A 16245-nucleotide genomic window follows, 5' to 3' on the forward strand; every position below is an offset into this window, starting at 1 on the left:
TATTTGGGAGTCCTGCACAGGGTGACCTTCACGGATTGCGTGTGATGGAAACATGCTGCTTACCTGGTGTTTCGTGGTCTTCATGTTGACCTTCGACCTTAAACCAATGTTTGGGTCATGCCGGCTTTCAGATTACTTTTTCTTCGCTGTTTGATCATTCAGATTCACTGGATTGACATGTACGCGACATATGTGACGTCCGTGAAGCATTGATCGAATTGTTTAGATGATGGAATTAAATTGACGCTCGAATGAATGTTGAAAAATAAGCTTAATGTGAGATGATGGGCCACCTGCAATTTCTTGGTTCCATCGGCCGGCATAAGCAGACAACCACAGGTCCTCAGGGCCACCTGCAACGGTTTTAACGCCCAGCTCATGTCTTCTTGTTCGATCCAAAATTCCAAATACAAACACCGGAAACATGGAGAAGACTTCTCGATAGCTAAACGTCCGCTTGTCACCAACAACAACGATGGACGCGCCTACGCCGGTCGAGCACTTGAAGCACGAGGAGGAGGATACCCGGAGCGGCTTCTGCCCTCGTTCAGGCATCTTTCGCTCCCTCCACCGCCTCGCCCCCCGCCATCGCCCTCCCTCCGACCCCTCCCTCCACGCTGCCTCCTTCGTATTCTCCCTCCTCCCCTCTCATGAATCGACCCGCCCCGTCCTCCTCGACTCCACCACCGGCCGTCGCCTCACCTTCTCCGACCTCCGCCGCTCCGCCCTCTCCCTCGCCGCTGCCCTCCACCACGCCTTCGGCCTCCGCCCTGGCGACGTCGTCCTCCTCCTCTCCCCCAACACCGTTCTATACCCCGTCATTGTCCTCGCCGTCCTTGCCACCGGCGCCGTCCTCTGCCCCGCCAGCCCCCTCCACACCCCCGCTGAGGTCGCCCGCCAGGCCCTCGACGCCGGCGCCACGCTCGCCATCGCCGCTCCCGAGGAGGCCCACAAGGCCGCCGCCGCCATCGGGGTCCCCACCCTCCTCACCGAACGGGAGCCAGGGGACCCCGACGGGCCGCCGTCCGCGGAGGAGATGATGGAGTGGGGCGACCCCTTGGAGGCGCCGCCCCCCGCTCGCGGGCAGTCCGACGTGGCGGTCGTTCTGTATTCTTCGGGTACGACGGGAGCGCCCAAGGGGGTGATGTTGACCCACGGGAACCTTATCGCGATAGTGTCGCTGCTGCGGTGGTCGGCGGAGGTGAGCGGGTCGGAGGGTGACGTCTACCTGGCTTTCGTTCCGATGTCCCACGTGTACGGCATGGCGTTCTTCGCTCTGGGGCTGCCTGCGGCGGGGGCCACCACGGTGGTAATGCGGCGCTTCGAGATGGGGGCGGCGATGCAGGCGGTGGCGCGGCACGGGGTGACGAACATCCCGGCTGTGCCACCGGTGGTGGCGGCCTTGGCGAAGTTCTCCGGCGGGTGGGACCTGTCGGGTCTGCGGAGGGTGGCGACGGGCGCGGCTGCGGTAGGGGCGGAGGCGGCGAGCGGGTTCCGGCGGCGGTACCCGTGGGTGGAGCTAAGGGAGGGGTACGGGCTGACAGAGAGCGGCGGGGCGGCGACGTTCTCGGTGGCGGCGTCGAGGCGGCCGGATGGGAGGGGAGTGGGACAGCTGCTGCCGGGCTTCGAGGCGCGGGTGGTGGCGGCGGAGGCGGGGGAGAGGGCGGTGGGGCCCGGTGGGGTCGGGGAGCTTTGGCTGAGGGGGCCCACGGTAATGAAGGGCTACCTGGGGGACGAGGCTGCCACGGCGGAGGCGTTGCCTGGCGGTGGGTGGCTGCGCACGGGTGACTTGGTGCGCTTCGATGAGGATGGCTTCTTGTTCGTGGTGGACCGCATCAAAGAGCTCATCAAGCACAAAGGGTACCAGGTAATTGCATCGCCATGAACAGTGCGCGCGCGCACACACACAAGGAACGGAAGCTGATGCATGGAATGGATTGCAGGTGACTCCATCAGAGCTGGAAGCCGTGCTTCTAGCCCATCCTCACATACTTGACGCTGCAGTAGTGTCGTGAGTCTCACACTCTTTGGTCGTAGCTATCATCGACTCTGCGGTGATCCATCATAAAACACAGATGTCCTCATAATAGTTGTTGTTGGAGTACATTGCAGGCTGGAGGATGAAGAGGCAGGTGAAGTGCCCATGGCTTATGTGGTGAGATCACCTGAGAGCCAATTGACAAGCGAGGAGATCATCCAGTTTGTGGCAGCTCAGGTTCAACTCTCTCTCTCTCTCTCTCTCAACATTATTAGGTCTGCAGTAATTTGGATAGATCCTGGAAGCACTTCTCCATTGACAATATAACATAACACAAATATCATCCAAGAGTGACTGCTGTAATGTCATCAGCTTCGTTTATTCTTCCTGCATTAGATGAAATCCATACTATCTCAGACCATGAAAGACTGTTGATCTCCCAGGAAAAAAAAAAGCTTGTAGCCTCACTTATCATTAGATCTGAGGCTCTGGCCAGTTTCTATTTGTTGTCATTTATTTGCTCGTCTCCGTGTGTTCATCCACTGGAAACCTGTCACTCTTAACATTCGAGTTTCACCACGAGATCTTAAGGGTTCATTTGTCAGATTTTACAGCTTGATATCTTGCTAACATGTGACATTATAAACCAAATCACTATGACACTGAATCAACATAGCAGCTTCATAAGGAATCATCAACACTGTTTCTTGGATGGATCTATAATTCATCACCACGAGTCTCTCTGTTCTTGCTGTATGTTCAACAAACAATTCCATTTGTCACTCTGAACTTGTTAGAATGCAGAATGATAAAAACTAGCTCATTTGATTATTGATATCTCTGTTCCAAGTATAATTCTCCATTATCTAAATTTCTCATCTCTCAGCTAAGCTTCTTGATGAAGTGGCTTAAGTTCCACATATAATGATGAATAATCTAAGAATGTCTTATCTTATTATCTTTAGCTTTTAGATGAGACTAAAATTTAACAACAAAACTGCACACAAATGATGAGTAAATTTGGTGCATGTTAAACTGTGGCTTCTTCTATCATGGATTGACTGTCCAAAATTTGATCAGGTGGCACCCTACAAAAAGATCAGAAGAGTTGCTTTCATAAGCACCATTCCAAGATCACCTGCAGGCAAGATCTTAAGAAAACAGTTGATGGATAAAACCCACCCTGCCATCTTGCCAAAACTGTAGCAGCTTTCTTCTTTCAGGTACAACTTCTATCTACTGCAAGCTCAGTTGAAACAATTCAGATTGGTGATGAATACAAGTCGCCAACTGCTGGCATATATGATTCTTTCATACATGACGGGCAATATCTATCGTATCAACTATTTTGGTATTCACGTATTGCGTTTGTGTTTGCTGTACTTGCCGTAAGGTAAACTTAAAAAATTAAATGATGGCTTATTCATGTTCTAAATATTTAATATATTTGCAAGTCTAGAAGATATAAGTGGAACATCACAATGAGGTTATTTTTACTTAAATCCACTGAATAGACTCACAATGGTGCAATGGATTCTAAATTTCTGATAGGAGGTTACTGCTACAGGACAACCCTCAAAAATCAGAAACACTTTGCTGAAAATTCTTGCTATTAGCAGTGCCAAAGTATTAAATGACCAAAGATACCTTCAAGATCATGCAGAAGTTTTGTCCTTCGTAGTTCAAGAACTGCTCCAGTAATGCAAATGCAGACATATCTTAGTTGCGCAATTGAGATTTGCCATATTCCTTAAATGTGTTGTCACCTCAGTTATTATGTATTCTTCACCAAAACACTTTCTGGTTGCCGAAGATGAACTACTTACTCTCAATTGATTACAGAACAATCATGAAATCTAGATCAAATGCTATACGGTATAAGGTCAATTAATTCGTCTTAGTTCATTTCTGAATAATTACAATTCATTACCTTTAACTTTAGCCTCAGAATCTAAAATAGCAAGCTTGGTGCATTGCTTATCACTGTAACAAAAAATTAGAGGTGCCGACTTTTGGATTTTGCGACTTGAATCTGAAGCAAACCTTCTGCACTCTGACCAGAGCTTAGAAATTTCAAGTAGTTTCTTTTCTCAGAGAGAACTTTGCTTCACAATTCCATACCCTATGCCCTTCTTATGGTCAAAGAATAATACACGTGTTAGAGGAGGTGGCAGTAGTGGACTCTTGCAAATTCTGTGACATTAATGCGTAATCGACACGTTATTTATTGATTCTGTAAGCATAAAGCTATAAAGCTATATATAATGTGAAATTTTTTTGATTAAAATTAAATAATAATAAATCAGATTTACGATGTGCATCGATATCATCTAGAAATAACTTTATCAAATCTATAGGAGGGGTATCATTTTCCGATCTGAAAAACCACTATTGATTTGCAAGAAGAGCTAGAGTTTCTTTCTCCTCTCTTCCTAAATTTTTATAGTACTACTTAGATTGATTGATTAGAGACAAGGAGAATGAGAGAGGAACTGTAATCTCTCAATAACTATCATATATTTACGTCCGTCATATATCGTGTGTCGAACACATCATATATTGTTTAGTCCCTAGAGGTCATGTCTATATATAGGCGAGAACAGAGGATCTAAGATAAGTAATTAGAAAAGTTTCTCCCATCAAAAACATCTTCTAAGGAATCCTATCTTAATATGAACTTTCTTTCTATTGGCTATAACTTTCATCGGAATCTAATTAGTCTATAATATATCTTATCAATTAAACAAAGCTACACAATCTAACATTCTCGGTCCATTAATTGATAAGATATAAAAAAATTTTAAAAATAAAATAAATAAAATAAAATTTGTTTGAAAATAATTTTACCTAATTTGATTCTGAAAATTTTGAAAAGCATTTTATACATGATCATGAATTTTAAAAATTAGTCAATAAATCCAATAAATATAATAATACTATATTAAGTTCAACTATCAATATGAGTTATAATTGTTATATGTCATCGATATTATACTCCCTTCTATGTACTATAACATTGTTAACCTTTCTTAATATAGTCCATAATGACCCTTGTAATTTATCTTCTTAAGACAATCCTATTATTACATTCAACTATAATATACATAAATATAAACATAAATGTAAACAGGCTAGTAAAAATAAATAATTTAATTAAGCAAAAAAAATATCAATAATAGTAGCCACATAATATGTATCACCGTATCTTTTTTGGCTTGCTCACAAGTCTCATTCTAATAACATATTCTATATATATTTTAGACTATAAAGCTTTAGTAAATATATTAGTAATCATCATGGTGGTGCTCAGGTTCTCAATTGGTACTTGTTATTTCTGGACTCTTTCTCTAATTATCAAATACTTTATCTCGATGTGCTTAGAATCATTAGAGTACTTACCATTCTTAAAGAAGAAAACTATTGTAGTGTTATCACAAAATATCTTCAACGATATGATAATTGAGTCGATTACAGCCAAGTCTTGAGATAAAATTTCATAGCCACAAAGCTTGATTTATGACCTCAAAGCATGTCATAAATTCAACTTCCATTGTTGATGATGCAATAAGCGATTGTTTTACACTGTTTCAAAAAACTACCCCTCCAACTAACATGAATATAAATCCTGAAGTGGACTTCCTACCGTTGAGATAATTTACAAAATATCCTGTCACTTCAAGTTGATATGATCTCTTGTATGTGAGTATATAATCTTTTATCCAATGCAGATATCTTTTTACTTTTTTTTGCAGCTTTCCAATGTTCTATTTTTGGGTTGCTTTGGTATCTACCTAGTATTACAATTGCAAAACTGATATTTAATCTTAGACAGGTTTAAGTATATAATGGACTTCCAATTGTATATACATAAGGAATATCATTCATTTGATTCTATTCTAAGTTATTTTTCGGGCACTGGTTTTGATTGAATTTTTCACATATAGTAATAGGTGTATTATTGGCTGAATAAAGCTACATATTAAATCTCTTCAAGTCTTACTCAATATATCCTTTCTGAGATAGTCCTAATAATTCTTGAGATCTATCCTTGAATATCTTAATGCCAATAATATAGATTGCCTCAGTCATATCAACCATTTTAAATTTTTTGTTGAGAAATATCTTGGTTTCGTGCAATAAACCAAAATCACTGTTAATGCCAATAATTTTTGAGATCTATCCTTGAATATCTTAATGCCAATAATATAGATTGCCTCAGTCATATCAACCATTTTAAAATTTTTGTTGAGAAATATCTTGGTTTCGTGCAATAAACCAAAATCACTGTTAGCAAACAAAATATCATTCACAAAAGACTAATATAACAAACTTGCTTTCACTAACCTTTAGATATATCCACTAATCAATAGTATTTTCTTTAAATCCGAAGGAAGTAATAGTATCATAAAATTTTATATATAATTAGTTATCCAAATAATTCATATAATATGCATCTAAAATTCTACCAGAATCGAGCTTTGGTCAATTTTGCCTATTCTTTTTTCATCCCTTCGGAAATTGATTTCAACCAACATCCTTACTTTCAATTGAGCTTTACATTATTGCTTGAAATTCTTATATATTCTTGTCCTTCAATTTTTTGTATACTTGCATATATCATGTAAAGTTCATGTTTGTATCGCAATGTTTCATATAGGCACATGCATTCCGTTGATCCACATGTGTTTCCGATATATGCCAACTTTATTGTTCATAATGCCCCTTTTGTACTCTGGTGTTTGTGAGATTATTTGGACCTTTGCCAGAAATGGTAAAAGGATTATCTGGACCTTTACCAAAAATGGAAAATGGTATATGCTTAGAGCCCACGATGCTCTACCGGCCCGCATTGGCTTTATCTAGATGTGGATGGATGACGCTCCCAAACATGAGAGATTATGTTTGGGATCCCACTTCACCTTCTATCTATTTGATATGATATCTAGAGCTTTAGTTATACTCTTCTATGTGTGCTTTGGATAATAATGAAAAGTATGCAATGTCAATGCGATGTTGAGCTTCTATTTTGCATTTGTTCTTTGATGTGTTCCGAAATGTTTCAGTTGTTATTGATATACTCCGAAATGTTTCATATGTCATTGATATCTGAAATGCTCCTTACATCTTTGATATGCTTTGAAATATTTCATATGTCATGGATATGCTTCTTATGCCAATGATATGCTCAAATTAGCCCTTACTCTATTGTTATGAACAAAACATACTTCGAACGATACAACATTATAATTCTGCATTCGTCGAGTGGCTATTTTTGAACTCTTGTATCTCTGCCTTGTATTTTAAAACCTTATTTGTTCAAAAATGTCCTCTTTGCCACGGATATGTTAGTCACTTGCTGAGGTTTATATGTTCACTCTGTTGCTATATAATTTTTTTCAGGATAGCTTGTTGCTCGCTAAAATGTTTAAATTGGGCTAAGGCAGTGGAAAGCTAGAAGACTTTGGGTAAACCTTTATTGGACAATATGTTTTTGTTGTATAAGTGTACTTGGTATCTAATAGAATGTTTATGGTAAATATGAACTTATGAGTTTTGTAAATATTTAAAAAGTACCTCCTTTTGGGAATGTTAAGTTAAAATTATGTAATGATATAAACATGTGGTACATGTTGGTTTTGTGATTGTATAGATTTCCACAACTATGGATTTATGATATGGTTATGGTTTAGTTGAGTAGGCTTTGGATTTTATGAATCATTAAGTGATATGATGTATGATTATAAACTGTACAGGTTTTGTGAATTGTGGATTGTAAAGGTAAATTCTGACTTGAATGTTTTCTTACTATCCTCAAATGTGTGTTTGGATCTTGGATTGTTTGTTGAATTCTAATATTATCAATTTTGAGTTAGGTTCACACCTCCTGAATGAGAATTAAATTCAGGGGGCGTGACACTTACTACTCTCACTATGCTTACGAATGTGCTCTCTAAGTTTAAACGCTTTTCGATACGATTTCATCGAACAAAAATTTTAAATCGATGTAATTTTTATAAAAACACTAATTCACACCCCCCCCTCTTAGTGCCGATATGATCCTAACAAGCGGCCGCATGTAGCACTATTACTATAGTCGGTGCTGCTCAGCCACCACCATTGCCTCGCGATCATCAAAGACCGCGATACAAAGAATCTCACATCACCCGCAAGTAGGTGACAAGATGGACCCGATAGGAAGTTAGATCGATAATATACATAGATCATTCTAGCATCATAAATAATTTTTTTTTTAAGAAACTAGGCTCTAATACTAATTGTAAGCATAAAATCTGTAATATACTATATATAACATGAAAAAAATTTTATGCCAGGATTGAAATCAAATAATAATAGATCAGATTTATGACGCATACCTTTCGATGCCATTTAGAAAGAACTTTATCAGATTTGCAGGGGCACCATCTTTAGATTCAAAAAATCATTGTCAATCTGTAAGGAGAATTAGTCTCTTCTTTTCTTCTCTTTCTATCTTTTCATAATACTTGTTAGGATTAAGAACGACACAAAGAGAGGGGGGGGGGGGTTGGGTGAATTAGTGTAGCGGATAAAATTGACAAATTTAAACAACTTAGGAAAACTTCGTGCAATGAAACTCGTAGTTCGACGAAAACATTTTGAAAAGACGTTTGACTCGAATAAATTTGTAAGTGAGTAGAGAGGAGGAGATTAGACAATTTGCAACAAAGTAAAGTAGAATGCAGCAAAAGTAAAATACGCACTAAGAAGAGAACACATCAATTTTATAGTAGTTCAGTCATCCGACCTACATCCACTACCGACACCTCCTCCAATGAGATCATTGATTTCCACTATTGATCTTTCTTGAAGGGTAAAGATCAATCACCCCTTTACAGAACTTTTACAAGTGGCTCACTCTCCTTTTACAAACTTTCACACTTAGAAACGATGGAGGTGAACTTTCAACTTTTGTAAGCTGTTTCACTATAGTTTTGGTTCAGTTCCTATCACTTCTTTGTGCTTTACTAGCTGAGAAGTAAGGGGTATTTATAGCCCTTAATTGGCTTAAGAATTGGAGCTAAAATGTGTCACATCCTCAATTTTTGAGGTACTATAGGTACCACCGCCTGCAGCATTGACACTAGGTGGTACCATCGCCTGCAGCACTGACACTAGGTGGTACCATTGCCCAGTCTGATGGTACTATCGCTTGAAGAGCCTCAGAGATTGGGCTCTGGTGGTTCCATCGCTTGACAAGGCAGTACCACTGACTAGCAGCATTAACTGTCGACGGTACCATCGCCCAATCTGGATGGTACCACCACCTAGTCTAGGTAGTACCACCACCCAAACCTCCTGGGAGGCTGAGCCTCAAGCGGTTCCACCACCCACCTTGGGTGGTGCCACCGTTTGGCAATGCTCCAAGTGGCCGAGTGAGCCTTCTATCCGGCCCAACTCAACCATGTTTTGGGCCCAATTGGCTCCTAATTGAGTTAGTGGGATTACCTCCCAATCCTAACCCTAATTATATGCTAACTTTGATTTTTAAGGCATACACTAAATAAAATAAGTTCGATAAGTCTAGGTTTCTTCTGACGAGCTTCTAGTGATCTTCTGGCGGACTTCCAATGATCTCTCGACAATCTTCCAACGGACTCCCGACATGCTCTTGGACTTTACGATGATCTTCTTAGTAAGTTCCGACGAGCTTCTTTGGCAAGCTCTTGGACTTCTTGGCTAATTCTGGTGGCACTTCCGATGAACCTCTGGACTCCTGACGAACTCTCGAACTCCCAATGAATTCTCGATCTTGACTCCGGTACTTCATTTTGCTTTATGTCTTGATTGCTATCGTAGTTAATTCTGCACACTTTTTTCAACATATAGATTGGATCAAACAATTTACCAATTGATTTCATCATCAAAATATGAGATTCAACAATCTTTGCCTTTTTATGATGATAATAAATTGATGACGGAGTTAACCATAACTCCCCCTATCTATATGCCATACTTGAGAAAAGACACTATTGAATTCAAGGTCTTTGAATTCAAGCATCAAACTGATAAGTTATATGCACTTAAACTTATTGACATGCACATCATGATACTAATCATGTTTTACCATCTCAAAATATGATATCACATATTTATCACAATAAAAATGATGTCATGACATATATTTTCAAGTCCAATATCGAATGATCATTTTCAAGTATGATACAAATTTCAAATATGAAATTTAGCAAGATTCAAATTTTAAGTTTGATAAAAGATGACAATTTATCAATCCGAGGCATGATACTAATTGGAAGTAGGAAATTAAGTATGATAAGTTTGATACATCATCATAATAATAGACATTTATCATTTTGATACGAAATCAAGAATGATTTTAAGAATGAAACATTTTCAAGTATCCATGCCACATTATGATGCGTTTCAAGCATTTATGATACATTTCAAGTATCTATGATATATATGATGCATATACGATACATTTTGATATTTTTCAAGTATTTACGATGTATTTGATGATACTAATCATATTTTAAGTATTCGTAATACATTCAAGCATTTACAATATGATACATTTTAAACATTATGTCAAACATTCATAATGCCAAGTTGTCATCAATTTGTCACATTTCTCCCCCTTCGTCATCAACAAAAAAGAGAACCATTCAACAATGCAAGTGTTTAAAAACATGTCAAGTATGTTTTACACCAATTTATCCATGCTAGCAAAAATGGATAAGCTAGCATTTTTGCTTAGGAGCTTTTTGGTTCTTCTTAAGATGTGCAAGTTTCTTTCTACCTTTGTCATAAAAATAAAAAGAAGAGGAAGAAGAGTAAGGGAGGAATTCATTCTCTATAAAAATCAAGAACCAATTTCATGAAAGGATTTGAACCAAGTCAAATCTATAATAAATGAGTTTCATTGAATCAAGCTTCTATTTTAGCAAAGAGAAATGATTCATTAAAAGGATCAAGATATCCATACAAAATCAAATCCCTATTCTTGCAAATGATCATCACATACTAAAAGTCCATGAATAAAAATTCTTCTTTCATGAGAAGAGTGAGGAAGAATTCATGGGAAAGGAGCATCAAATGAAGGATCAAAAATCCATGAATAAAACTTCATAAATCAAATCCCTTTTCTTGTAAATAGAAGGAAGAAAGATTCAATGAAATGAATAAAAGATCAAGTCATTTATCCAAAAATCCATGAGTAAAGGGACTAAGTGTATCAAAAATCATTGAGTGATGGGGAGCAAGGGTATGAAGTAAATTTGATACCAAGTTAAGAGAAAGATAGAAATAAAATAAATTCATGAAAGTTTTATCAAGAAAGTCCGGAAAAGATATACAACAAACTCATGCATTCGGATAGTTTAACATCCCTAACTCTCTTCTAATGAAATCAAATTGTTCTTCATTTAAAGGTTTTGTAAAGATATCAGCTAATTGATGTTTCGTATCAATAAACTCTAAAGATATATCGTGGTTATTAACATGATCTCTTATACAATGATGCATAATGTCAATATGTTTAGTTCTAGAGTGTTGAATAGGATTTTTTGTTAAACATATTGCACTTGTATTATCATATTTTATGGGAATATTCTTAAGTTGAATGCTATAATCTTCTAATGTATTTTTCATCCATACAACTTGTGCACAACATGCACTAGCTACTATATACTCAGCTTCGGTTGTAGATAATGCAACCAAGTTTTGTTTCTTACAAGACTAAGACACAAGTGCATGACTTAAGAATTGACATGTTCCAGCAAAATCCTATTCTACATCTAGCAAAATCCGCATTAGCATAAATAATTAATTCAAAGTTTTTGGATTTTGGATACCATAATATTAGATTAGGGGTTCCTTTAAGACATCTAAGAATTCTTTTAATGGCTTTAAGATGAGATAGCTTAGGATTAGATTGAAATCTAGCACAAAATCCTACGTTAAACATGACAACAACACCCGTACTAGTGCTACTCGACTTCGACAAGACTTTTGTTATTGAAGCCGATACCTCTGGAGTCAAAATTGGTGCTGTACTAATGCAAGATGGTCACCCCTCACTTATACTAGTAAGGCATTATCTCCTTCCCATCTCATAATGACTATTTACGATAAGGAGATGCTCGCGATTGTGTATGCGGTGACCAAATGGAGACTGTACTTAATTAGGCGATGCTTTCAAATCAAGACCGACCATAAAAGCCTAAAATATTTTTTGGAGCAGAAGATATCATCTCCCGAGCAGCAAAAATGGGTAACAAAGCTTCTTGGATATGATTATGAAAGAACTTACAAAAAGGGGAAAGAAAATGTTGTTGCAGATGTGCTTTTGGCTACTTGAGGATATTAAGAGGGGAAAGAAATTCTTAGCTGTTTCACTTCCGACCAATGACTTCCTTGAGGATATTAAGAGGGAATGACAGGAAGATCTAGAGACTAGTAAGATTATAAAAACATTGGAGGAAGCACCAAGCTCCGTGGCTCATTACAGTTGGGACTCAAAAGAATTGTGTTATAAGAGACATGCATTATGTTGGTTCCAAATTCTACTTGCATAAAGACCATCTTTCAAGAGATGCATTCCACACCTGTGGTCGGGCACTTTGGGTTCCTTAGAACCTATAAGAGAATTAAGCAAAATTTTTATTGTGTAGGGATGAAAAATATTTTTGCTAAATTTGTGGCTCAATGTGATGTATGTCAACGACAAAAAGGCGAGACGATGGCAAGCCTTAGAAAGCTATAACCTCTACCCGTCCTGGACTCAATATGGACTGATATATCAATGGACTTTATCGAAGGGCTTCCCTTATCACAAGGAAAAAGTACAATTCTTGTCATAGTGGATCGCCCTACAAAATATGCTCACTTTTGCGCTATTTGTGATCCCTACGCTACTTCTAGTATTGCTCGAATCTTTATGAAGAATATTATAAAATTATATGGAATGCTGAGATCTATTATAAGTGATCGTGATAGGGTTTTCATAAGCAGATTTTGGACAGAATTATTCCAGATGCAGGGCACTAAATTGAAAATGAGTATACTCCCTACGAGGCTATGTGTGGTAGACTGAAGTGGTGAACAGGTGCTTGGAGACATACCTCAGATGCTTCACCAGTGACCGACCAAAATAGTGGACAAAGTGGCTTCCCTAGGCCAAGTGGTGGTGTAATACAACTTGTCATTCATCCATATAATATACTCCCTACGAGGCTATGTGTGGCAGACCTCCCCTTGTGATCCAAAAATATATGTTGGACACCTCTAAAGTAGAACAAGTAGACAGGGAACTACAAGACAGAGACAAAATGCTGAAGTTACTAAAAGATAATCTCACTGCAGCCCAAGCAAGGATAACACAGTAATATAATCAACACAAAGGCAAAAGAGAATTTTCAGTAGGAGATTTGGTCTTCCTATGACTCCAACCATATAAGCAAACATCAATCCAGACTAGAGCATCTATGAAAGCATTCACCTCGGTTCTATGGACCCTACCAAATTTTAGAGTGCATCGGAGAGGTAGCATACAGATTGGACTTACCCGCTAGCTCTTGAATACATCAAGTCTTCTATGTTTCATGTTTAAAGCTCGGACAAAACGAGATAGCTCAAAGCCATCTACCAAATATGACTACCCAAGGAGAAATCTAGACCTAGCCGAGTGCCATTATTGATCGACGGATTATGACTCGACGACGATGACCCACTATTGAAGTGCTAATATAGTGGGCGAACTTACTAGCAGAAGATGCCACTTGGGAGAACTATGACGACTTGAAGATCAAATTCCTAAAATTCATGGATCGTCAACCTCGAGGACAAGGCTAATTTGAAGAGGGCGGGCGGGTCTATTAGGACTCTAGCTAGGATAGTCCTAATTGAATTTTAATGAAAGGGGCATTCATGTAAAACCTACATAGCCGACCCCTATGAAAGAGGTGAAGAGGCCGGCTAGGGTTAGGGTTAGTTGGGAGGTTGCTTCTTAGAGTAAGAAGTCTTATTAGGAGTTGGTTAGAAGTAGGTGTCTTGAGTAGGAGTCCTATTATGAGTTAGGGTTTAGAAACCCTATAAATAGTCATGTATTCATCCTCTTTTGACAAGCAATAAATGAATCTTTTTAGCGACCTTTGAGCAGCAACTTGGAGGAAGGAACCCCTATAGAGTTCCAAGGAGGCCGATCCCCTAAAGAGATCAACCTCAAGCTTAGAATCCGCTAGGGTTCTATCACTAACTTTGAACTCATTAACAAAATATTGAGATCTCTTCCAAAGAGTTGGGACCTTAAAGTAACGGTCATTCTGTAACATCCCTCATTTTTAATAATTTAGTAAATGCTTGTTTGTAAATATGAGGATTATTTAATAATTTTTTATTAAATAATATTATATTAAAAATTTATGGCTAGGAACCTAAGAGTAAATATTAGAAATTTGATATGATTTATGAAAGATTCAGATTTAAGATAAAGAAAAAAAAATGGTGGACATGTGTCACTAGCTAACCTAAGGTTGGTGCCACCTATGTTTGCTTGAAGGATGACACATAGGCTTCTTTCATGCATGCATGCCACATTGCAAGCCTTGAATTAGCTAAACTTAATACAATTAGAGAAGAAACTAAAGGAAAGCTTAACTAAAGGAGGAAAACTTAAGAGCTGCAGCCAGCATGGGTTTGAGAGAAGAAGAAGAAGAAGAAGAAGAAATGTTGCTTGAGGTTTTGCATCAATTTCTCCACATTTGGGAATTAAACTGTTCTAAGATAAGTATTCTAACCCCATCCAATAGTAATCCTAATCTCTGTTTTCATTTTAATTCTATATAATTTGAAAGATTTCAGCTTAGCATCAAACATTTCTTTCGTTTTGATACAAAGCCATGAATCTATAATTTTTTAGTAATATGACCTCTATATATTTTTTCAGACCTAAATTTTAGCACTAAACTCTGATTTAGGAAAAACCTAATCATTTGAAAGTAGACTCAAAGACCTTTATTTTGATACCTAGATCGAATGATTTGGAGTTTAAATGCCTACTAAGACTTCTGTTTCAATTAACCCTACAGATTCTGCAAAATAGGAACTATAATTTCTGACCTCTTATTGCTTAACCGCTTGTAACTTTCTACTGGGAATCAGATTCATGCAAAGTGTGATTTATTAGAAACTAGACTCAAAATTTTTTCTGTTATTACCTGATTTGAAATTTTTAGAGTACAATTGTAAACTGAAACATTTATTTTCCTCGATCCCGTGGATTCAGTAAAACAGAGCTGATGTTTTCAGATCTTTCACTACGAAATTATTTATAACTCCCTAGTGTAAACTCCAATTCATACAAAACTTAATTTTTATAAACTAGATTGACACATCATTTGAATGACACCTATTTTGTATAAATTGGAGCATAATTGGTTATCCAAATAATTCATACAATGTGCCTCTTAAATTCTGCTAGAATCGAGCTTTCGTCGATTTCACCTCTTCTTGTTTCTTCTCTTTGAAAATTGATTTTAGCCAACATCTTTACTTCAGTTGAGCTTTACATTATTACTTAAATTTTTGTATACTCTTGTCCTTCAATTATTTGTATACCTACATCTATCATGTAAAGTTTAGGTTTGTAATGTTTCGTATAGCCACATGCATTTCGTTGTTCCACATATGTTTCCAATATGTGCCAACTTATTTGTTCATAATGCTCCTTTTGTACTTTGGTACTTGTGGGATTATTTGGACCTTTACCAGAAATGGTAAAGGGATTATCTGGACCTTTGCTATAAATGGTAAAAGATATATGTTTAGAGCTTGCGATGCTTTGTCGGCCCTCTCTGTCTTCATCCAGACATGGATGGATGACGCTCCTAAACATGGGAGATTATGTTTGGGATCCCACTTCAGCCTCTATTTATTTGATATGATATCCAGAGCTTTGGTTATGTGCTTCTATATATGCTTTGGATAAGAATGAAATGTATGCAACATCAAATGCGACGTTTGAGCTTCTGTTTCGTATTTGTTCTTTGATATATTTCGAAATGCTATATGCTCTGAAATATTTCATTTGTTATTGATATGCTCCGAAATGCTTCCTATGCCTTTGATATACTCCGAAATGCTTCATATGCCATTGATATGTTCCAAAGTATTTCATCCGCCATTGATATGTTCCAAAATGTTTCATCTGCCATTGTTATGCTCCAATTAGCCCTTAGTCCATTGTTATGAACAAAACATGCTTCGAATGA

General features: G+C 38.1%; 1 protein-coding gene across 1 annotated transcript; it reads left to right on the plus strand.

The window, feature by feature from the left end:
- The first annotated feature begins 475 nt into the window (after positions 1 to 475).
- LOC103973511 (4-coumarate--CoA ligase-like 4) lies at positions 476 to 3184 on the plus strand. The gene is made up of 4 exons (XM_065159378.1): positions 476 to 1867; positions 1944 to 2011; positions 2113 to 2215; positions 3059 to 3184. The coding sequence occupies exons 1-4, from the start codon at positions 476 to 478 to the stop codon at positions 3182 to 3184; spliced, it is 1689 nt and encodes a 562-aa protein (XP_065015450.1).
- The last annotated feature ends 13061 nt before the right edge of the window (positions 3185 to 16245 follow it).

The sequence above is a fragment of the Musa acuminata genome, chromosome BXJ3-7, assembly GCF_036884655.1.
Source record: "Musa acuminata AAA Group cultivar baxijiao chromosome BXJ3-7, Cavendish_Baxijiao_AAA, whole genome shotgun sequence".
Classification (NCBI taxonomy): domain Eukaryota; kingdom Viridiplantae; phylum Streptophyta; class Magnoliopsida; order Zingiberales; family Musaceae; genus Musa; species Musa acuminata.